This window comes from Centruroides vittatus, unplaced genomic scaffold (assembly GCF_030686945.1).
Source record: "Centruroides vittatus isolate TY-2023 unplaced genomic scaffold, ASM3068694v2 contig_1832, whole genome shotgun sequence".
Lineage (NCBI taxonomy): Eukaryota > Metazoa > Arthropoda > Arachnida > Scorpiones > Buthidae > Centruroides > Centruroides vittatus.
This window is the reverse complement of record NW_027121128.1, coordinates 1,469,821-1,493,553: the sequence shown is the minus strand read 5'-3', so window position 1 is coordinate 1,493,553 and position 23,733 is coordinate 1,469,821. Positions and strand designations below refer to the sequence as shown.

General features: G+C 36.0%; 1 protein-coding gene across 6 annotated transcripts in view; it reads right to left on the bottom strand.

The window, feature by feature from the left end:
- Window positions 1-13,891: 13,891 nt before the first annotated feature.
- Window positions 13,892-23,733, bottom strand: part of LOC136969966 (protein lin-28 homolog) — a 50,104-nt gene continuing 40,262 nt past the window's right edge. For all 6 annotated transcript variants that reach the window (XM_067264322.1, XM_067264320.1, XM_067264319.1 and 3 more), the window contains exons 3-4: window positions 17,675-17,847; window positions 13,892-15,699 (exon numbers count right to left, since the gene is read on the bottom strand). In XM_067264322.1, coding sequence (XP_067120423.1) covers window positions 15,441-15,699; window positions 17,675-17,835 — 420 coding nt within the window. In that variant the 5' untranslated portion in view covers window positions 17,836-17,847 and the 3' untranslated portion in view covers window positions 13,892-15,440. The remainder of the gene's footprint in view (window positions 15,700-17,674; window positions 17,848-23,733) is intronic.

The following is a 23,733-nucleotide window of genomic DNA, read 5'->3' as shown; positions in this document are numbered from 1 at the left end:
ATTGAAAAGTCATCTTAATAATCTGATTGTAACGAGTAGAAAATTCTATTACTAGAGCATCGTACTTGCAAGAGATTTATTTATGGTCATGTACACATTTATTTACACTTTTACAGTATATAGTCTATGAAATGGATAATTTTATGGATATTTATGGAGATATTTTATTTATTTTGATTTTTGTCATATTTTGAGATGTAACAGAAAGCTCAAATCTTTTATTAAGAATAAATTTAGAAAAAGTTTACGTTAAACTTATGTAAACTTGTCAAAATGCCCATTTGGAAGTAACAAATTTGAGTGAAAGCAGTCGCTTATTTACTAAATATTTCTTTTAAACAGTTATTGAATCTGATATAATAATATATTACATATAAAAGAAAGATCAGAAGGCCTTAATGTAAGGCCTGCCCATGATAGGCCTCAAAACCGTTACAAATTATTCATTCCACTACATTTGTTGTGTATTAAGGAAAAAATAATATATTTTTTGTCAAATTTTATTTATTTTTTAAATATAATGCTAATTCATAACACTTTAATATAACGAGGTCTCAAAAACATACTTATTCGGGCCTCATAATCTCAACATAAACTCAAATTTAAAGTTTATACGTTAAATATACATATACTTACCTAATAAACTGTATAAGTATAATGTATAATGCATAAACTGTATAACTAATATGTAAACTTTATTTTGATTAATTTAATCATTATATTATATACTTAAGAAAATCTCAAGAATCTATAAAATAGATTATTTAATGGGAATTCGTTTATGTTGACAAAAGAAATAAATGAATCCAGCAACGAGTTGCATAACTTTCCCGGCAAAAACATTTCAAGAATTGCGTGTGGAGCCATTTGTTATGAAATTTTCTTTTAAAACAATTTTTATTACTATTATAAAGTGACAAAAAGCTTAATTTTCAGAGTAGAGACGCCTTTTACAAAAAGATTGTAAATGCTAATAACGAGTAAAATCTTTATTAAAGTCCGACCACACTGAAGATACGACACGACACCTCTCTATCTCCACGACCTTTAACCACCAAAATTTAATAGCATCAATCCCCTTAATACACGAGCCTCCCTGTAAAATTTTTGACAAAAGGAACAGGAGTTATTAAGCTTCAAAGTGGGTGAACAAAATCGCCCTCCCCCACACACATTCTAACATTCATACATACAGAAAAAATCCCGAATTTTTTGAATTTGTCGAAGTTTCAAGAGAAGAGTCATTTTTTGACCCAAAAATAACAACATTATATATAAAGTCAAACCTCTGAACCACGGCCACTGATGGTCACAAAAAATGATTACTTCTTGTAGATTATTTTGATTGCATTTTTGTTCCAAAAAAAAGTTTCTGAAAATTGGCCGCTGTTTAGAGGTTTCCGTTATCGACAGTCGAATGTATATACAGTAAAACCTGTATAAACCGAATATTTTTTCCGGTTTGGCAGATTTTTTAACACAGAAAATTGCTGCATTCCGAAGAATTATTCCCGTTTAGGCAGCTTTCCGTTTTGAACAGGTTTTACTGTATACATATATAAATATAAGTTTTTCTTTTCTTTTTCCTTCTTCACTACCAAAAACAGCTTTAGACCATTTTCATGTTTTTTTACACCATCATGTTTTTTTACATAAAACAACTAAATTTTGGGGCCTCTCCATATCGGAGGCCCTTGCAAATATGCCATATGCCTTATTTACCAATGAATTAATTAAGATAAATTATGTACTGTACATAGAGCTTGTGATTATCTTCTCATTACATTGCAACACGCGGAAACGTCATTGTGTAATCACCTATCTTACGTCATTTTTCTTTTTGAAATCTTTACGTAATTACTGATATACGTCACACTACTCGATACCGATAATTCATTTCCTTCTAATCGAAAATCGATTATAATGCCGCCATTCTTTTTCTTCCTTTTATTTAAAATTTTTTATGAATAATTAAAGAGTAAACAAGAGGATATTTTCTGTGTTGTAACGACTTGGATATTAAATTTTAAGTACGTACTGTACCTGTAAACAAAACATTGCCCGCCATTTTGTAAACAAGTGAAAAAAGTATAAACGATAATTTATATGTTGGTTTGATAGCGCTTCTTTCGCTCTAACATATATAAATAATTCGTTGTAATACAGTATTTACTACAGAATATTATATTATACTTACCCCTCGTGGTCATAAATTGGCTACAATGTTACAATGTATATTTTTTGAAAGTTTATCGATTACAAGCAGGTAACGTAATGGACAATGGTGTCTATCATAGGCTTACGTTTGACCTTTCACAAGCACAAAAAATACAATATTATATATATATATATATATATAACTTTCTATATTGTTTTCGGTTATTAATATATGATATATTTATAAAATAATCTCTGTCGATACTTTTAGAGAGGAATACAGTATCGCCATTTTTAGTCCAACAAAAGGCGCTTTATTTTGTAAATTTTGACGTGTGGAAGTTTGTTTAATATTATTTTGTGTGGAAATTATTTAATTTACATATTTTTTAATTTTATAATATCAAAGGACATATTTTCCAGGAGGGGGCAATGCTTGGTGACAGATAATCGCATCAATAATTTTTTATTTAATTATTTAATTTTTGGAGAGCTTCATTAGTAGATTATAGAAAGGTCGAGGGACGTATCTCAATCACTTTTACGATTATAATTTGTGGAATTTTTACTGATCTCTGGGGAGGCACGTGTCCGGTTTATCCCCCTGTGCGGACCCCCACGTCAAAGGATCCTTTTATAATATTGAACGTTTCAGGTAGAATATTTTTCGTAAGTTCTAAGCAAATTACACAATGTACAAATTAGAAAATTTACTAGAATATATTATTAATAAAATCGTCACAATGCCAGGCTGCAATTTCTAATTATCTTTTAATTTAAAGAACAATTTTTGAATTGAAATCACGTGACTTTCCGTTCGGATAATTCGTTCGTATATACAGTATATATACAGTAGTTCGTATATACAGTAATTAATCAGTATCACCATAGCTGATCTCGATTTTCATTTAGCTAACTCCGTGCCTCGAGATTAGGAGGACGAAGGACAGACGGACGGACGACAGTGGGTATGTATAGGTTTGCAATTTGAAAATTACAGCCCAATATTCTATGCTAAATAAAATGGTAAATGTGATTTGTGACCTTTTCCATTAAAATACCACTGAACGTTTTTGTAAATTTGCAATTTATATGAATTTTAATGCAAGTGGCTTGGCACCATATTCAAAAAAGACGAGGGAAAAGATGCTTAATTCTTGAGATTAAATGCTTTATTGGAGAACGAAGATGTTTCTGAATAAAAATTTAATTTGATTGCTCAAAATTAAGCATTTTTTCCTCTTTTAAAAATTATTTATATATAAATTAAATTTTAAAATTCTATAGTTTTTTAGTATCAAATTTTCAAGAATTTGTTGAAAATTTTAAGAGCTATTTAGATCTTGATACACCCTTTTAAAATAAAAATTTGCAATTTTAAATTTAGTGAAAGATTTCTTCTGTGAAAGTTTTGCTTGTTGATTTTTCTGTTAAAATAAAACTAAAACATTTAAAGTGCTATACAACAAGTTTCGAAAGGTCAATAGATCCAAATTTTACCTATAAACTTTACTTTCTATAGACATGTAACACTGCCGATCATCAATTATTCATTACACTGACCTAGTGATCTTAATTAACAGATAAGGCCTCGGAAATTATCAGAAAATGCTCGTAGTTGGTTAAAGTTTGGTAATTTTCATCGACTGGGGCCAAAAGGTCTTACGAAGAAGTATTCTATTAATGGTGAGGCAAAGCAAAGGACACACCCAGACGATTTAGAAGAGCGTTGTTCATGCCAAGCCGAATGGCGACACGACTAGGCCAAAGTATTGCCCTTGTCGACCCTACTTTAATTCCCAACTCTATGCTATTACCTGGCCAATAAATGACTCGCCTGTCGAATTGGTTTATTGTGCCGTTTTTCCTCATTGTCGATTTGCAAACTAAATAGATTTAAGTGGCTTACGTTTGCTTTTCATGTTTTCAATTTGATGTTATCGTGTTTTAATGCCAAATTTCCATTTATTTACCACGAGTACGTTACAGTTATTACTCCGTTTTGCATTCTATATTTGCCTAAGCTCGGTAGCCTGTAGGCATTTGCATAGATTATCCATTATACGCCGGGCCAACTACTGGCGTGACGTAAATGTATCTTTTCACTATTCCCGGGTGCCAGGAGGGAAAACCACCAAAGTGTACAAAATACTTTTCGAAGGCCATCAATTTGTTTTATTCAGTAAACATGGTTTTGCATAAAGATAAGACAAACCGTACGATTATTGAAATTCAACGATTGGTAGTTATAAATGTACGGTTATATCCGTCTTATTAACATAAATATGTCTGTATGGCGGTTTCAATAAAAGAGGAAGTGGCAGATCAAATTGATTGGTTTGGGATGAAAACATCGAAAAATTTGGTTTGCCTGAATCACAACGAACTGATTTTAATCTACTTCGTTTTAGTTCTTAAACGTTAAGAATTCATTAAATAAGTGATTTTATATAAAACCTATAAATCAGTGGTTCTCAATCAGTGTGCCGCGATACCGGGTGCAGGCTCTACGAGCCTCACGTTTACGGAAGCCTCAAAAACACGTTACAGATGGCATTTCTCGTGTGTTAGGACTATAAAAAATATCTTTCAAACAAAATTTTATTATTTAAAACATTCTTTGAGATTTTTTAATATATTTGGAGCCTCAAAAATGATAAGTTGGCCGGACATCGCTGGACCTCTTTGAAGTCCTGCGTGTCAAAAAAATAATTTTAAAATGCTTTTCGTGCAGATGTTTATAAGGGAATCTTTGGTGAAACATTAAAGCATCAGCGTGTCACCATAAATTTAAATTTTGAGTGTGCCACTAACACGAAAAGATTGAGAAGTGTTGTGGCTGAGAACATTTTAAATTGAAAAATAAATACGACAAAGCATGTTCTGTATTCTTAAAAATTTATTAATACCACAAATGTATTTGTAATAGCGAGGCGAAAAATGTGACCTCGTTATTATGAACGGAGGACGTGAAAAGTGGACTCAGTTTACTCTAAAAGCATAGAAACTGCCAAATTGTTAGAAAGACGTGGGGAATTCGCTGTGGGCATCTCTTCCATTGAGCTGTTTTCGGTGCTGTCTTTACTAATAACAGTAATTACACCAATAATTGTATCTTAAACGTTTGTAAGTCAACTTGATGTCACATATTCGGGAGACTTTCTCGCTATTTTGCATATTGACCCCATTTTACGCGCTAAAAAGAGCTTCGAGCATAATTAATCAATTTCGGAGCGCCATCTAAGAAAATTTAAAAAATTTTTATTATTTAAATTTTTTTATAGTTTTAAAAAATGTCGGTCAAAACAGTTACTTTAATTATATTCTTGTAATAAGATTTAAAATAAAAATAACGGTAATAAAATCGCGTTACCACCCCTCATCGATTGCAGTTAGTTATTTTGATATTTCAACACTAGATGGCGCTATTAATAAATTAACTTAAGAGGAATATACGTATATATACCTCGTATTTCGAGCGTAATGTCAATTTTAGAAATTGCGTTTTTACGTGAAGCTCGGCACGTGTAAAATAAATGAAAGGATCGAAGTTATATGTGCGAGATATAAGACGTTCGAGACGATTGGTAGTTCTTGATAAATAATCCCTCATCTAACTTTTATCCTTGGGCTTCAATCTGCGTAATGAGAAAGGAATGGTGTCGACCGAAAGTATCGTAAATTCAAAGAATGAATTCCTCGTAAATTCTACATTTCAAATCATTAATATAACAAAATGTTCAGTTAAACTTGACAGAAGGATTTTAAATATTAACCTCCAAACGGAGTAGCAAGGCTCTCAGAAGATGAAGAAAGGCCCTTGCTACTTACACTTTTAGGACCTCAGTATATTAAAAATAATTACATTTTACAAATAATAAAATTTGATTTTGTTTTAATGCACGAGAAATACAATAAAATGAAAATTTTGTAACAATTTTTTTATTTAATTAGTATTTTTTGTGCATAAGCATGAGTTAATGAAGCTCCCGGATGGAAAACCAGGTCAAATGTTCCTGCTAATTCTTTTGCCTGATCAAAAATATTTTGCGTTTTAAGAGTATTAACAGATGAATTATTCTTTGAAGTTATTCTGAATCAAGATTACGTTAAAGTGAGTTATTTATACGTAACGAATTCATAATAGAAACTGGGGATTTTCTACTAAGCTCTACAAAAGGTCATTTATATTCACGTTATACTACTTGAACGAGTCAGAATATTGTAATCTCTGTAGAATCCTTCGTACTGTACATTTAAATTTGAAAACATTCTGCATCAAGGTTATGTTTAAGAGAGTTGGCATAACAGAAATTGAGGATTTTCAGCTAAATTCCATAAAAGATAAGCTAACATTCAAACACAATATTTCAATCTCCTGATCCCGGATGGAATGAGGAAGGCAGGAAGCAGTTTCAATCTATAGTCACTAGAGAAAAAGAAAGACGTAGATTGTAGCCATATATTTTTGTCGAAAATATCGACGAGAGCGGTTTTAATGGAATGTCTGAAGCCGAACCGAGCTTAATCCATCTGTTGTTGACAATTGGCGGGAGAAGATTAGTCAAAGCGTCTGCTTCCGACATGTTTGATTTTCTCTTTCTTTCCGCTCGAGATTTTAATTTGAGGAGGAGGAGCCACCTACTGTTTTTCTGTTCCCTTTATTGAGCAAGTGGCCAACGTTTCTCCTGGCCGACATAGAAAATTAATGATGTGAATACATACTTTCCACCTTTGTTTGCCCACCAAAACAACCGGATATAAATAATGCCGTTGTGTCACAGCATCGAGATCAGAATGTTTTCCCCTTATGATTTATTTAGAGGAGTTCCCTCGAGTAAACCGCACACCACTGCCAGGACTTTAAATTGCATGTTCTACCTTTAACGGAACTCTAATTACACAGAAGACATCCTTTTTCTGAAAACAAAAACGAAGAAAAACCTTTCCCGTTTTCCACCAGTCAGCACGCTTTTTTATTTAAAGGGCAGAACGAAAAAATTGAGATTAATTATGTTTTCTGCCGCTAGATGTCTCTAAATGATGAGCGATGGTAACGCCCCTAAACTGGGATGGCAGCAGGCCGAAGTGGAAGAGGCTCGTGCCTGTCGCGTGTACGTCCAATGAACTGTAGCCGGGCTTTCTTCATACCGCCTCGTTGCTGGCCACCCGGATAAGCAACCCAGCGCTTTTAAAAAGACAAGTAATCTTCTCAAATTGCTCTGTAAGATTAAGGGACGCGCCATCTTCCAGATTGTTTCTCTTGATCGAAATATAATTTTTTTTTTTTTTTTTGAAATGGTGATGGATGATTTCCATAAAATAAGAAATGCAATCGAGTGCGTTTTCTCTTCCATATTTCTCCAAATCCATGCATTTATATTATGGTAATCGTTAATAATCAGGGGTAATACTTCATACCTATTTTTTTTTTTTGTTGTTGTTTTAATACCTCGTATATCAAATAGAAATGGGTTTTGTAATCACCAAACTAAGTAGATTATTCTAGTTTTTTTGTATTTTCTATATAGTCTCAATTTAGATAAATTATTTTAATATTTTATAGCTTAAAATTACAAACTGTTCAATTATCTAACTAATTTTTTATGCAAATTAGTTAGATAATTTTGTACAAAACTGCTTCGCGTTTGGTACAGTACAACATTGTAATTGTTTGCCTTCGATCTGCAGGAGGTTCTCGATTACAAATAGTCTCCATAGTTTTTCGTTAGATTTTTCTCGTGTGTGTCTCGTACACGCCTTCTTACCAATGCGAAACACACACTCTTCACCGGGGCTTTAACAAGTTCATTTTGTCTTCTGATGGATGTTCTAAGGAACTGATGAAGTGGTTTATAGATAAACTTTGTATTCAAAGATCGAACCTTTCTAAACGCGCGTAAAAAGCAATTTAAAGTACCAAATTACGGGAAACCGGGAAGATCCAACGAGGACATCTATTCGTTTGGGGATGATATCAATATGGAATTTTCTTCGGCCTTTTTTCACTATTGTCAAATTATCTTTAGACCAGGCGCGAGTTGTCCTGTTTACCGCGAAGAGAAGCTGGTGTCGGATATGATTTACTCGTCTTTCTCTGCCATAAAACTTGCGAAGTCGGTGCTAAGTCGTCGTAAATAATTCCTCCGTCGACAGGATGAGTGTGGAAACTGCTTCCGTCCGCCATAACGAACGCGTCTTCTTTGTCACCGACCCGTCATCCTGTCAGTGATTGACCTAGACGAATCTCGCAATGCTTTCTTGCTTGGCAGGAATGTGGCGCATCTCTTCAACAGGTGAAAAAAAGCTGATGTGTAACACGAGATCTTCTTTGTTTCCCCGAGAACGGATTGACGTAATTTGCCGGATTATTAAATATATTTTTTTACTTGCGCGTCGCGTTTATAAGACGCCATTTTAACGTCGATTTATCGACGTTGCGTGTTCCCATTGCTAATTTAAGCTTAAAAGTCGACTTGTATCAATCATTTATCACATAAATATTAATTAATTATAATAATGCAAACGAATAAACTAATGCCAAATAGGCCTATCCATCATATAAATTCCGTTTTAACTCGTCTAGCTTCTGTTTAGGCCTAGAGTATTTAATGTTTGCAAAATTATTTTATTCGTTCTATAAATGTTAAAATTACAATAAATATTTTTAATATTATTTTTTACCTAAAATTGAAAGCGCTATTTACGACTATTTTAATTAATAGCGTTCTCGCGTTTGCAGTTCGAGATTTATTCTTACGTCATAACTTAAAAATAACGATTTTACACTAAAATTAATATTTAGAAAGTTATTCATAATAATAATAAAGCGAGATCTGTATTAAATAATCGAATTAATTAAATTTTATCGGAAATCTATAATTACGTCATAATGGCGGGAAACTGTGAGAGATGTCGTTTGGTGTTGATTTTCTTTATTTCCCAAAACATTGAAAAAGTATTTGGGGATATTTTTATTGAATGTGATAAAATGTGTAAGATTTTACTTTATTTTAAATTATTTTCTGATTTCCTCCCTTCTAAATACGTATTTAATTTGTACAAATTATTTTTTAGACATTTCTTCAATCAGAAGTTTCTAGAAGGAAAACATTAAGCCTAATTATTTATATATAAATAGGCCTAATTTGTAATAAGATTTGCAGTGTTTTATTATAATTTTATCGGTAATTCTCAAGTAAAACAACTTTTTTGAAAGAAGGAAATGATGTTACAATGTAAGTATTTTAACAATTTTACTTGTGTATAACAAGGCCTAGAAATCCAATAAAAATACTGGCATCAAAACAAAGAAGCAAAAAATACAATCCATAAATAATTTTACTTGTTTTGATGCCAATTTTGATTTCAGTTTAATTAAATTATCGAAGAATATCTTAAAATTTCAGAAATAAAGATATTTTTCGATAATTTAAACAGAAAAATCATCACATTGCCATTTTTGCAATAAAATAATATTAATTTTAGTTCGAAATGTCTTTCAACTCATTACACGAATGAATTTATATCACATTAGTATTTGTAATAGAATTAAAAACAAATAATAACAAAATCAGAGTGGATTAAGGTTAATTTGATACTTTATATCTCAATAATTTCAAGGTATATGTAATATGTCTTTTGATTTTACTACATATCTAAGATTTATAGTCTTCAATCAATATAGCCTATAATACCTAATAAATTATAGTTTACATTTAATGGAAAATAAGTGCAATATTTGTGTTTCTCTTAAATATACATACAAATCTACATACACAGTTGCAATAGTTTTCTAATGTATAAATATTTTAAGGTAATTATTAAGATATAATTTAAGACTGAATGTATAATCATAGCTTCATATTATGTCATTATATAATACATATAAATTTTGTGTTTGCACAGATTTAATTTATAAGCTACAATCTACATAATGTATTTATCTATATTAAAATTAAAATTAATAAATTCATATATTTGATTTTAAAATATTAAATAAGTTTCTGAACTAATTTTAAAGAAATCATATTTATTTGATAAGTCACGATGATCGCAAAAACTATTGACAACCTATATAGGTTTTACTGAAATTTTTATGTTAAATAATATATAATTATCATTTTAATACTTCGAAAATTGCTTAGGAAAGACGAAAAACTGATTATTTTGTATTATATTTTTCGAAATTACGATTTTGTGACCTTCCAAATCTAGAAATTTACGGAAGAGTGAAGTGAGTGTCATTTAATGCCTCCTCAAGTGATGAGGATGCACTTAATAACACTGAAGTGCTTTGCTTCCTAACATGAACGGTAGAAACAATGAACCAGTATAAATAATTTCGGAGTTTGTCATTGGGATGGATAGAAAAGTATTATCTGTGTTAGATGCTTGGCTTTAATTTTATGTTCAAATTTACGAAGATATGTTGTAATTGCATCTATTTTTACATTTTCTGTTTATAGATTATTTTCTAAATCCAAATATAATGGATTTTGGATAACTTCTATTCATAATCCTATAATTTACAAGTATTTTAATTCATAAATAGATGTTTAAAAATGTTGTTTTAAATTAATTAAACACTGTTCTCTTTTTATTAAATCAAGTGTACTGTACCCAAGCGCTTGCCAATATTTTATTTAATAAATTAAGAAATATTAATAAATTACATTTTATTGTGTTTGATATAACTGACAATTACCGACAAAATTTTTGCACATTTCACCTATTGTAATTTTAAAAATAAATAAATAAATAATTCATTAAATACTGTATAACTTAAGTATATTGAAAGATATTTTTCTGTACCTAGAAAATACATAATTTAATTATTTTTGTGAGTTTACATTAAGTTTGCATATAATTAAATACGTGGTATAATAAAGTGCTAAAAATATTATGTATGTCTATAAATTGTGATTCGATTCGTAAAGGAAATCTTGGCGAGTTAAATTTGGTTATGGGCGTCCACTTAGACAATCTTACTCTATTTTATAAATGATGGATTCGGGTGTAAAACTTGGTAAGCGCCATAATGAAAGTTTCGAGAAAATATAAAAATTAAACGTCTTAAGAAAAAACTACTTTGTTTTATTTAATTAGAATAAGATGCATGTTATAGTTAAAAAGTTTATATAATATTTAAATTGAAATACAATGCTGTTTAGATGTTAGCACGCATTATAATGTACTAACGAAGACAGCACTTACCATACTTTACACCCAAACTCTTAAAAATAACATTGGTTTATTATATCTAATGTTGATTGAACGTTTCATACTTATAAATAATAATTGATTAGTAAAGGAAGTAAAAGAGTAACATAAAGAATACTTTTCGTTAATATTATTTTTGCTAGGTAGTCATAGGCTATTTACATTATCCCAATCCAGTAAATTTACTTTGAAATTAGTAGACGATACTATTGAATGGTATTAAACTCTAATAAGGGGACATCCAAGCTTATACATCATGGATTTTGCTGACACTATAATACGTTTTAATGCATCCTTCCATAATGCATGATAACATAATTTGTGTCAATGTACAGTAGTTTACGAGAAATCGTTGTTTAATCTTTTCCGTGTGCATTATATATCGAGTTGTATAAACGAGTCGTAACGAGTAGGCGTGGACTAGTGAGTAAAACACCAGGTTGAAAAGCTCGTTGTCGGGAGTTCGTGCTGTATTTTTTCAATTTTTATCATAGTTTTTTTTAAGTGTGCAATCCAGTGAATTTTCAGAAAATATATTTGGTCTAAAAACACTGTTTTGTAATTATTAAAATCATTCTCTCCTCTTTAAAACAACAAGTGTGAAGAGCGAATCAACACTTTTCCTACAGTTGTTTAAATATATGCGAATGATTTTAATAATTACAAAATAATGTTTTTGGTCAAATATATTTTAAGATAATTCACTGAATTGCACACTTAAGGAAAAATTGCAGAAAAAACAAACAGGACGAACCTGTGACGTCGAGCTTTTCAACCTGGTGTTTTACTCACTCTTCCACGCCTACTCGTTACGATTCATTTCTAGAGCTCGATACATAACGAACACGAAAAAGTTTAAACAATGATTTCTCGTAAACTACCGGTAACATAACTCGTGTTCATTGACACGAGTTCATTATGTTACCGTACCGTACATTAATGGAAAGGCGTACTAAAAACGTATTAAAATTTCAGCAAAAATCCAGGATGTCAACGTTTCGATATCTCCTTGTAAGAATAAGATCTATATAGGCTTGTGATCAATAATATAAAGACAATTAATTATTTATTCAATTATCAATTTATTTATAGTATAATGGTGAACTGTTTAGGAAGCTTTATAATCCTCAAAAATTTTAGATTTAGTAATTGTAAAACTAATTTTATCTAGATATGAGACGGCTATATCAAATAGCATGGTCATTATTGTGGTTAATCATGCTTATATATTTAAATTAGGTATATAAACGCGATTAATTATTTATTTCTATGTGCGTTTTAAACAACAAAGAATATTTACGTCATGATCGACCATTATTTGTTGATAGGATAAGAAGAAAATACAGCCTATTGGCTATCATAGTAATTTATCATTTAATAAATATTTTATTTTATAATAATATCGTACAATAAATCATTATGACTTTAATAATTCGTAAATGTTTGTATATATTTTTCTAGTTATGTGTGTTTTACACGTATGTAAATCTATTGGCTAAATTTTAACGTATTTTGAATTTAAAATTTAGTAACTTTTAATGTAGTATTGATGAATTAGCGGTTAAAATCAACCAGAAAATAAAAATGTAGCTGTATAGCATAATGAGCACAAAATAAAAATACAATTATGTAACCTAATACTGAAAAATAAATAATTATTACTCACAGTTTAATTTTATCGGTGAATTTTTTACATTAAATCTTTACAAATGCCTAATTTTTTATATTAAACGAATACTCGATAAAGTTACGAAAAATGTGGCTTTATCCCTATCATGTAGCAAGAGAAAATGTCATATATATAACTGAGAACAATTAAATGAAAATAAGAAATAAACGTTGTAATTAAAAGCGATGCGATGTAACTGGAAAACAAATCATATAACACGTTAACGTCCACAATGTAATAGCTCTTACCTTATCAGAATATTTATAGGTTCTTGTTATTGGAATAATTCTGAATAGGCTTGTTCTGAAGTTCTTTCGAGAACAGGATAGGTTCTTTTCATGGTATTTTACGCTTAAAATCCTTCTAAAATTATGCAATCCAAAAGAACAATTGTATTCTTCGACCTTGTGAAGTTACACAAAGATGGCGGATGCGCTTGTCTATATTAATTATACTTTAACAACCATAACCTGCCCCAAGACGTCACGCCAATTATTCGTGTTTGGCATGGTTCAAGTCTTCTATCGACCATTTATCCGAGTAAAAGACGTCAAACTATAGAACACGAACTAGCTTCCGGTGAATTGGTACTGAGCGTAGGAGGGTATTGCGCGAGCCCAGCGACAAACATAAGGACCAAGAGCACAGCTTTGCTAGTGAAGTACAGTACAGTACGTAGGGTCTTATTGATTATAGACGTCGCGAACTAGTGATCTATCCAACTACCAATGATATGAATGCTGCTTGAAGTGGAGGTGGGCAGATTGCTGTATGATTTCACCAAAATATCGATTTTCTAGATCACGCTATTCTGAAGTAACGATAAAAAAAAAAGGCATGCACTCCTTTGAAATACGAATTTTTATTTTTCTCCTTCATGATACAAACAAGAAATGAACAATGAATTTCTGTACAAAACTGCAGTTAGGTACGTAACAGTTTCAACTGCTGTGGTCTCACGTCTGGATTCTGTATATCGGAACTAACAGGGTCACATTAAATTATCAGCAAGTTTATTTATGGCAAAGATCTGTGCTCGGTTAAGTTCAGAAGATAACTCTCTTCTTATCCAGTGAGATTTTCATTCTCTCGGGACAGATTTAAAATTTTATAAAGTTTTAGAGCGTATGGAGGGTTGTCCCTTAACCGGAAAGAACGGGTGTTCTCATCTAAACTCTGTTACCAAACACAAGTTTTTAAAATAAAAGATGAAAAGCCAAAAGAATTGGACAGAACATAGAGGCACTGGTGGGTTCAAACCATTTCTCCTGTTTGTGAGCAATGATCGTCGACAGACCGATCAGATGAAGTAGAAATACAAATCGGTTATTAAATTATTGCGTAACAGAATCGGAAATCGTGAAACCATCGAGGACTGCCGTCTAGCAGTAGAAAGCATTTGGGAACGGGACTACATATTAAGTACTGTTAAGAATGTTCTATCACACACATTTCAGTAACGAGGAAGACCAATATAGTATCTGCTTACATATGGAAGAGAGGTTAGGGGGAGTAAGTACACGAGGAAATACTTACGACTAGGACAGCTTTCAGCTGAGAGGGATATCGCTTCTTTCCGAAGGACGATATTCAAGGTGAATAGTGATTGCCACAATTCTGCCTGTCTCAATCACTCAGTTGCCATGGTGACCCGTTGTACCTAATCTGCTACTCACTCCATACACAGAAATGATATGTACTGATCTGATTATGTTGACTTCCGACCTCATCTATTTATATAGGAACTTCAACCAACCACGGAATTAACCGTGCTTTCCGGCAAAACACGCTCCGCAATAAAATACTAAACCGAAGGGTAGGGAGAATACCCTTTGGAATTTTGGATGAGACTATCTCGACTAACTCAACCAAAAATTTGAAACCTAAATAAATAAAGTCATTGAGCAACGTTTGGCAGTTTTCTGAAGACGCGCTGCTCCTTTTGGGGAAGGGGGCTACGAAAATGGGAATTAATTAAGCAATCTGTTCACAATGACCCGATTTGGCTACCGGTGCAGCTCTCCTCTACCCTTATTTTAAGTGGTATATGGACACATCACCGGACTAGATGCCGTTTGATAAACATGCTAGTTATTATCAATAAAGTTCAAGTTCTTCTCGTCCGTCGTGCCGAAGGCTATTTTCTTTAGCAAAACACTTAAAAACATCAAATTCACAGACGATGACTTCTTAATGAGGTGCGCAATGTTAAAATTGTTCGACAGTCACTTTGAGTGTACGCAACTATCACGTGACCACGGTCCCGTTCGAAATGTTCCTAAAGAGGACAAAGAAGGACCAGTGGGATTTGGATGGTACCGTGTTCGTTTCCACCCAGAAGACCCTGGAAAAATTGATAGTAAGTTCGGATGCGCAGTACTGATGCCTCGGGCTAAACCTTCCTTTTCTCCGTGCTCGTTCCACTGCTGCCTGGCACGTCGTGCGCTTCCGTAGCAGTCCTGTGGTTATTAGAGCCGTCTTTATTGTTGTTGGTGCTGCTGTCTCCGTTTTTCGTCTTCTTTTTTTCTTCTAAAAGAGGACATTCCGCTATAAGATGATCGACAGATTTACAATGATGGCAACGCTTGGGCTGTGGACCCAAGGTGCATTTGGCTGCTATGTGATTGGCAAATTCTCCGCAGTTGTAGCACCTGCAAAAAGAGAGTATCCTAAGTTTTATCAACAATCGTATCGCGCTTTCTTCCCTCAGTCCTCCCAATTTTTAATAATGTTAATTGTGGTTATAATCCACATCCAGCTGATCAGACAATACCATCACCGAAATTACGTAAATTGTTGCTAGATACTTTGGACCTAACAGTCTTACTGGAGATGTATCCGATCAAAATCCACCGGTGAGATAATGGTTCCACAGAATTGCTCCATCACAATATAGTGTTGGAAAAATTCTTTAATGATTAGCTGTGGCTTCATCTCAAAAATTTTTAACAACCGAAACTAGAGATTTCCTCCAAATGTAGGGTGTTTTTATATTTAGTCAGAAAACTTTAATCTCTCCGTAATTGGTTTAGGTAAGGATAATGGCGGTAGTCATATTTGCCCCCGCGGTGTTGTCCAACTGACCAGTCACAACCATCTGGCACCCCAGGCCACTGGCTGTCGGAGAAAAAACCCACAAAAAACATACCTTGGTCACAATGGCGCAATAGTTTGTCAAAAAGTGATTCTGATGTCAAACACAGCACGAATCGAGTGCCACCCGATGGTTTGCGCTCGGCCTGCTTTAAACAAGTCTAAACCAATCTGGCGCACAAACAAAATCTAAATTAACATCTGCTCTTCTAGGAAATATGGCCTGGCCGGCCCGGCTCGGGGTCAGTTGGGCAGATGTCCGCGCCGGACTGCACTAAAGAACGATAAATAGCCAAATTTCTAGAATACGGTAAACACCATATGTTTCTGTTTTTCTTACGGGATCAAATCACTTCCGGGAATGAGAAGTTTTAAGTCAGATCCGCAAGCCCCGTGTAAAAATTATTATACGGTGCACGACCGAGCAGTTACTTTCTCTCTTTACCCAGAATGGCGGTTGCAGGGATAAATTACACTACTACTAACAAAAAGTTATATCCGCAGTTTGGTTGAACATAAATACACATTTCCAGCAAGAAGCTTGACACGGGGAGAAAACAATGTTTTCTGACGCCGGTACAGCCATCCCAGCAACGTGTGTCCGTGTCTCATAAAGCAAACTTTGCTATTATTTTTCTTTCCCCTTCTCAATTTTGCCACTGCTATTATTACCCTTTCCCCAACGTAAACTCTATACTCCACTAATTGACGTCAATAAGCTATTAAGAAGCACATCACGTGACAGGTCACGTATCTTCTTATAAGCAAAAAATTCTTACCGGTCGTGCTCCTTCTTCCGGTGTCGAGTAGTTGGAGGAATTCCGAAGGGGGAAAAATGAAAAAGGGTTTGTCGTGACAGCTAAAATATATTGCTCCGCGCGGGATACCTTTCTGTAAAGAATTGCACCATCATTTATATCCCGTGCAATCACTTGCCCGGTCTCGAACCTCTCCAATTATTCGACAGTTGCATGCCGTCGACGTGGACACCATTAGTTAGTTTGAAGGGTATGAATCTATCAAGCTGCAATGGGTTCGATCGCACCACTCACGTGCTGCCGTTTTGGATTAGACCTCCATAGACACCGAATAGTCAAATTTCGATAGCATAAAAAAAATTCGTTCAGATGCCGAAATTTTCGCGTTCCTTCAATAAGAGGTCTACCAGAACCGAGTGCGATCTGCAACAAAAGGTTCATCTCATAATGAGAAAAAGCTTTGTCAGCAGATCAATGTCCGAGGTAAAACTCAGACTGGAAGGATTATTCCTTTCTTACGTCCTATTATAAGTATTACATCACTTGTATACACACGGTCCTGGAAGGCGCGAAGTGCAGCATTTAGAGGAACAGAGCCGTAAGATACACACAAAGGAGGAGGAGGTGGAGGTGGAGACTGGGCAGCTACCATCCGGAGAAGGAGAGATCGATGGCTGACTTTCTACTTTCGACTGCTTTATTAATGAACGGACAGCGATTAAACCTTGGTGCTATCTGAATGATTTTTAGGTATTAATTAAAACTTTGTGCTTACCTGATTTTCCTAAATCTTTTCTTGGACATGGGGCGTCGATGTGAACCCTTGCAATCCTGCCCATTGGGACCCGTGACAATGGTAGCTTCCAGACCTTTATCCGAAACTTTGCATTCGAACTCCACTTCCTCGTCATCTCCCAGACTTCTAAAGCCAGACATTTTGATTACGGACTGAAAAGAAAGAATCGAAATCAGTTGCCGCAAACAATTTTTCAACAGAAAAGAGGGAAAAATGGGAAGAGACGAAAATAGCGCAGACTATGTATAGAGCGGGCCTGTTATTTCTCAAAATGTACCATTAGCCGTATTTATAGCTTTCCAAAAATACACACATTCGGGCTTCGGTGGCAGATCGGGGAATAAAGGGCCGCACAAACAGACACCCAACCTCCAAGTTGGAAGAAGTGGGAAGAAGGCAGAAGTTTGTGCAGCCAGCCGGCCTTAATCTGAGCTGGGTCGTGCAGCTATTCTTCAACAGTAACAACCGTAGCAGCAACTCCCACGAGTCCAGTTATTTCAGGGTTCAGAAGTCTCGGCTGGGAAAGTGCAGAGTAGTGTTGGTCAGCCAGCCATCGAGAGAAAGAGTAAGTGAAGCGCACGAGAAGAAAAACGCCCTGTCAAGAGTTGAAGCGGAAAAGTAAGTTTAAGGTGAAGAAGAGCGTCTGAAGGGGAGAAGAAACGACGGGCCGTGAAATCTACCCCGGACATTAAGGGGAACGGTTGCCGATGATGGACCGATAATAAACACGGCAAACAGCGCGGACGACGAAAATTAGACGACATTTCGTACGTTGAAACTTCCTCGGATGCAGCCAGTGGAAAATTGTTCGCTTCCACTTTAATTTATAATGTTTGCCGCCTTCTTTCTTCTGATCTTCTACCTAAAAAAATAAATCTCCGAATGGCTATTTCGCGTTTTCCCGCTTTACTATTTTTTGACATCTCGGTATTCTCTTATCGCACGTGGAATGCACGCGTTTAATTAGAAAATGATTTAAACACGCTCGTATTTCGGCGCCAGGAAGGAAATTCTTGTAGTCAAGTTTATTCAGATTCCATCGCCTTGGCCAGGAAAGGCTACGAGCGTGGAAAATTTGGCAAAGACTCAGCGCAGCAGGTGGGGATCACTTGCCAGGGAGAAATCGAACTGTCTTTCTTAGTCTGGCACAGGTACAAGTGTGAATTGCCACCTCCTGTCTCCGCCCTCTTCTTTCGAAGATGGCAAAATCCATCCAGGTTCGCAGAAATGTAATCTTTTCCTAGGTATTACGCGTTGTCTGTTCGTGAGTTATCGTAGACTTTAGCTGTGGAGAAGTGGAAAAAAAACTAAGTTTATATGCACTTAAAGCTAAATCGTGAGTTTGTGTATAAGTGAAATTGAAACCAATTTCGTTCCTCGCCATCACAAGTCAAAAACACGGTTAAATTTATTCTTCGAGAAAATTTTAAAAATTCGAAGTAGAAATGAGGAGGGGATGAGCGAGACGTAATTGATTCTCTTCATTTCAGAGTTGCATTAGGCGTTTGGTGATCGATGAAGTAAATTCCTCAAAGTTTCTGAGTTAAAAGAAAAGGAGGAAGAAAGAAAAAGAAGCGCAAATCATCGGGTTGTTGTGAGAAAGAAGTGTACAAATCGCAGCTGGATTGAAACAAAAGTTCTTGGATGGACGGGGAAAGCATCGCTTTCTGTTTTCATTCAACTAACTCCTCCAACCGTGTATATGGAATGGTTAGCGAAAAGAGGGGCGGAAACAGTACGATTTTCTGGAAGATTACTTCCACTTCTGTTCACGTGATGGCCGAACAATTTTTATGCCGCAGTTCCATTAGGCAGTGTAAAAAAGAAAAGGGGAAACTACAAACTAGATTACGACGATATAGACAGGGATGGAAATCGTTTAGAACCAATAGCAGGTACACTTAATGTACTGGCAACAGTGTAAAATGATGGCCCACAGTAGCCGGAACTAAGCTTTTCTCTTAATAAATTTATGAAAACTGCATCCCTACATCTCGGCCATTATCCCGCTCGGGATGGAAACGCTCATTTGTTACGTGTTGGCGTCATCTCTATTTGTTACTGCAAGTCTTGTAAATCCCACGAAAAGCCCCCGCGTGCAAAATGACCCATCCCCTGTCTCGTTATGCAAATCTTCCATTTCTTTATCGTACAAACTGTCGCATGGCGAGAAGACCACGAGATTACACTTACACCTTGGAATCTTTTCTCTGTCGCAAGGAGAATGCGAATTTGCATGCTAGCGTGCGATCGATTCCATTCCTTTTTGCGCCGGTCATAAATTACCGCTTTAAACAGTCGAATGGGCGCAGAGACGGCAACCAATGGCGAAATGGCCTCCAATCGATGTCATCGACCGTGGCCGAATGGAATGAGTGACGTCGGTGGAACGACTCCAAATTGCTAGCTTTCACGACATCCTGCCTCCCCCTTCAGTTTAAAACGACCCCCATCCAATTGGAAAGGGGAGGGGGCGGGTATTATCCCATTGCACGTTCAGACTGGCAAGCGACCTTTCCTAGCGCACGCCCCAAATTTTACTATCAATTTAATTTTAGCCGCCACTACCGGCGGATAGCCTCTTAACGACTATATTCACTTTGAATGGAAGCTGTTGAACGCGATAACCTTCTGGCCAGACTCTATGGAGAAGTGTTAGCGAAATGACCCGCTCAGTGATGTTGCTGAGCCGGTTGATTGCCTCACATTTACAGCCGGCTACCGTACAACCGGATCTTGATCACATACATCAGTTGTAAGGTAATAACTCTGCCCTCTGACCACTTACACGTCACGTGGATCTGACCACGTGTGTGGGAACGTCACGTGCTCCTTTCTTTATTTTATTGCTTCTTCTAGCCACTTTTTCTGATTTAAGTAGACTTCCAACCCGGTGGCCGTACGAGTCGAATTGCGCCGATTTATATTTCGAAAATTAGCCTCTTCGATTCTTCTCGTACCGACCGCGAACACCTTTTTTTTCTTTTTTGAGCAGCTGTTCGGTCAAAAATTGGTTGGCTGCCTTCTTATGGCTTCCTTTTCTTGTCCAACGTTAATCTCCGGTGGGGGTGGGCCGCTGCATCTGCCCTTCAATGGCCGCCTCCTCCTCGGTCGGGCGGTTTGTTTCCGTTCAAAGTGGACCGAATTAATGGTCGAGTTTAGAAATTCGCCCACTCGCCCTCCGGCTTTACAGCTGCCTCCCCCAACCCCAGGTGTTCCTATAGTTATGGTTTATCTTATACGCTACGGGAAAATGAGCTTACACATCGAGTCGTGCCCTCTGTTCGGGGTGACGGCAGCCAGAAGTTCATTTACCGGCACTTCTCGTTCTGATCTCGTTACCGCGGGGAGAGCCGTTCGGCCCTGGTAGATGGACAAAATCGACTTTGGTCCAGGAGAACCACCCGCCGGCTGGAATTTAAAAACGCGAGCATCCCTACCTGGATTGCACTCCAGAGAAGATATTACCATCGGAACTCTCCGGCGCATTCGTTTATTGGTACCTAGGGGTCGATGGCCACTGGACCTTAATAGGTCTGACCCGCCATATAGAAGGTTCGGTTATCTATCTTCTCCTCACCCTATTTAATAATGGACTGACCCTCGTATTAACGACTTGTGTTCCTGCAAGTTGCCATGGAGATCGGGACATCCTATTGTCCCCGTCGCCATCTGGATTTGGCTGTTTGAATTTGAATCGCTGGGTATCGGGTTTCTTCCATTTGCATCTTTCCCGGATCGCTTTTCAGCAATTAGTTTTTCCCGCATCACAAAATACGCAGAGGAGGTCTGCAACGTTAAAAAAATACATGAAAGAGAAAACTTAATACGCGCCATTATTCCTCCAAAGTTCCCGCACGTATATCTGTCCCACGCATCGATAGGGACTGTTGTTTGTTCATCCGCATCCCGATAACTGCACCGTCTTTCGAGCGGTAGGGAAATCTCACTACTAGAAGAAAAGGCGGTGAGGCAATCAATCAGCGGGTGTTAGATGTGTGGGCAAATCAACGAAGCGAGTATTTTCCTTACGTAATTATGATGGACACTGAGTGAGCCTACTTGTCACTCATAAATTCCTTTTCCCTGGGTAGTGTTTAGCTATTATTTCGATCTGGTAGATCTGATTTGTATGCCTCCTTCTATAGGGCTTAGCTAGTCAGTAAAATATAGGTCCTGTTTTGTATAGTTGAAGCTTAGTCCTCCTGCACGAATATATTCTTACGGCAGCTGGAAGTGACAAGCGCAATCCACTTAACAAACTATATTTTTTTTCTATTCTGAGAGAAACAAACGAGATTGAAGATTATTATAAATTAGAATTTAGGCTTCTCTAAACTTTGTTTCAACGTGATAAAAAAATAACATTCTGCGGTAACTTCAAAAGAAAAAAAATTATTGACCGATCCGACTAGTGAGAAAATAATATTCAGACTGGAAAATCTGTTTATCTGAAAGAAAGAGACCACAAGTAGGGCCAGATAGGAGCCGAATAAGGAGCTTAAAAGGGAACGAGTACCATACAAAAGACGCACGATGTTAAGTTCCCTTCTACAAACCAATCAAAGGAAGATAATACCCCGAACTAGGTAAAAGGGCACGTGTATTGTTATTTATTTTTTAACTTAGGAAACGTTTCAAATCTTTGGCTCGCTCCTCAACTCAATAATCTCTTCTAATCTTCATTACTTTTTTCTAACTGTTAGTACGAAAATTTTTAATTCCGAATTGTCTTAAACTAAAAAGAAACTTCTTTGGTGTTGTCTATCGGATAAACTGTACAATATTTTTGTCTATTTTCCTTCATATAATCGGTTTTCTACTGATCTACAATTAGTAAATAGAAATCTCTGTAATGAAATTGAATCCATCCAGATCGAATTATATTGTCCGTGTAAAACTATATATTTTCGTCATCTCTTTGGGAAATGAAATTTGCTGTCTGTCTTAACAAGATAGAGTTCTCTTCAATCGTTAAGCTTATCGGTTTTCTCACAAAGTATTTCGGAAGATGAAGAAAATGTAAAGAAATTTGAGTTTCCGAACGATCGATAACTAGAAAAGTAAAAGAGTGGAGTACAGCTACTTAATTGCAGATTTCAATGAGGAAGTAGTAGAAAGGATTTTCCGAACTAATTGAGAGGATAGACATCGTCAATACACACTTTAATAAGTAGGGATCGTTAAAAAAAAGGGCCTCAGGCCGAAGTAGAAATTCTACTCTCGGACTCTTTGTTGCTGCCCTTGGCCAATTGTCTAACAAGTTAACGAGGTGTCGGTTGGCCTTCTTCGCTTTTCCTGAGACAAACGTCTTTTGTTTCATCCAGATCTTCCCCATTAGACGTCCACCTTTTTCTTCCAACGAGAAATAAGTTATTTATTTCGTGAGATCTATCCTTTGACCCGGGAAGAAGTCGAAACTCATTATCATTTGGGGGACGCTCTCAGGTGGATTGTCGACGACACCTACCCTACGACAAAAGTCTCTTCCCTGTTATCCGCCGATCGATGAGTGACCAAGCTTATTTTTGATCTGGGCACGTAGGAGAAAGGAGATGGGCGGCTGGTCACAACGTTCTTCAATCACCAACGTGAAAAATCCGAGAAAGGAAAAGGATCAAAGCGGAGAAAATCCGATGGTGCTGTAACTAGGCGGGGAGATGAAGGACACGGCACTGCACTCAAGCGGGCGCCGCCAGGGAGCGTCCAACCGGCCGTGATCCGCTCGACCCTAATAAGAATTTACAAGGAAGTGTTTCTCGCACGCGCCAATTACCGGATACGGGTGGGAAATCGAAGGAATGAAGTCGAGTATCGGATGTCGCCGGGGTGGCCGAGTAAATTTTCATTCGGATGTCACGGGCGAGAGGATGATGATGATGGAAGAGCCGAATCGTCAGCCACAATGGTTTAGTTTCCAAACGCTCGACCTCAGGTGGGCAACGGCCATCTGACTCCTCTGACAATGAATGATGCCCCGTTGCTGTTTCTCTTTGGCCCTTTACAATAAACAGCATTCACACTCAAAACCTAAACAG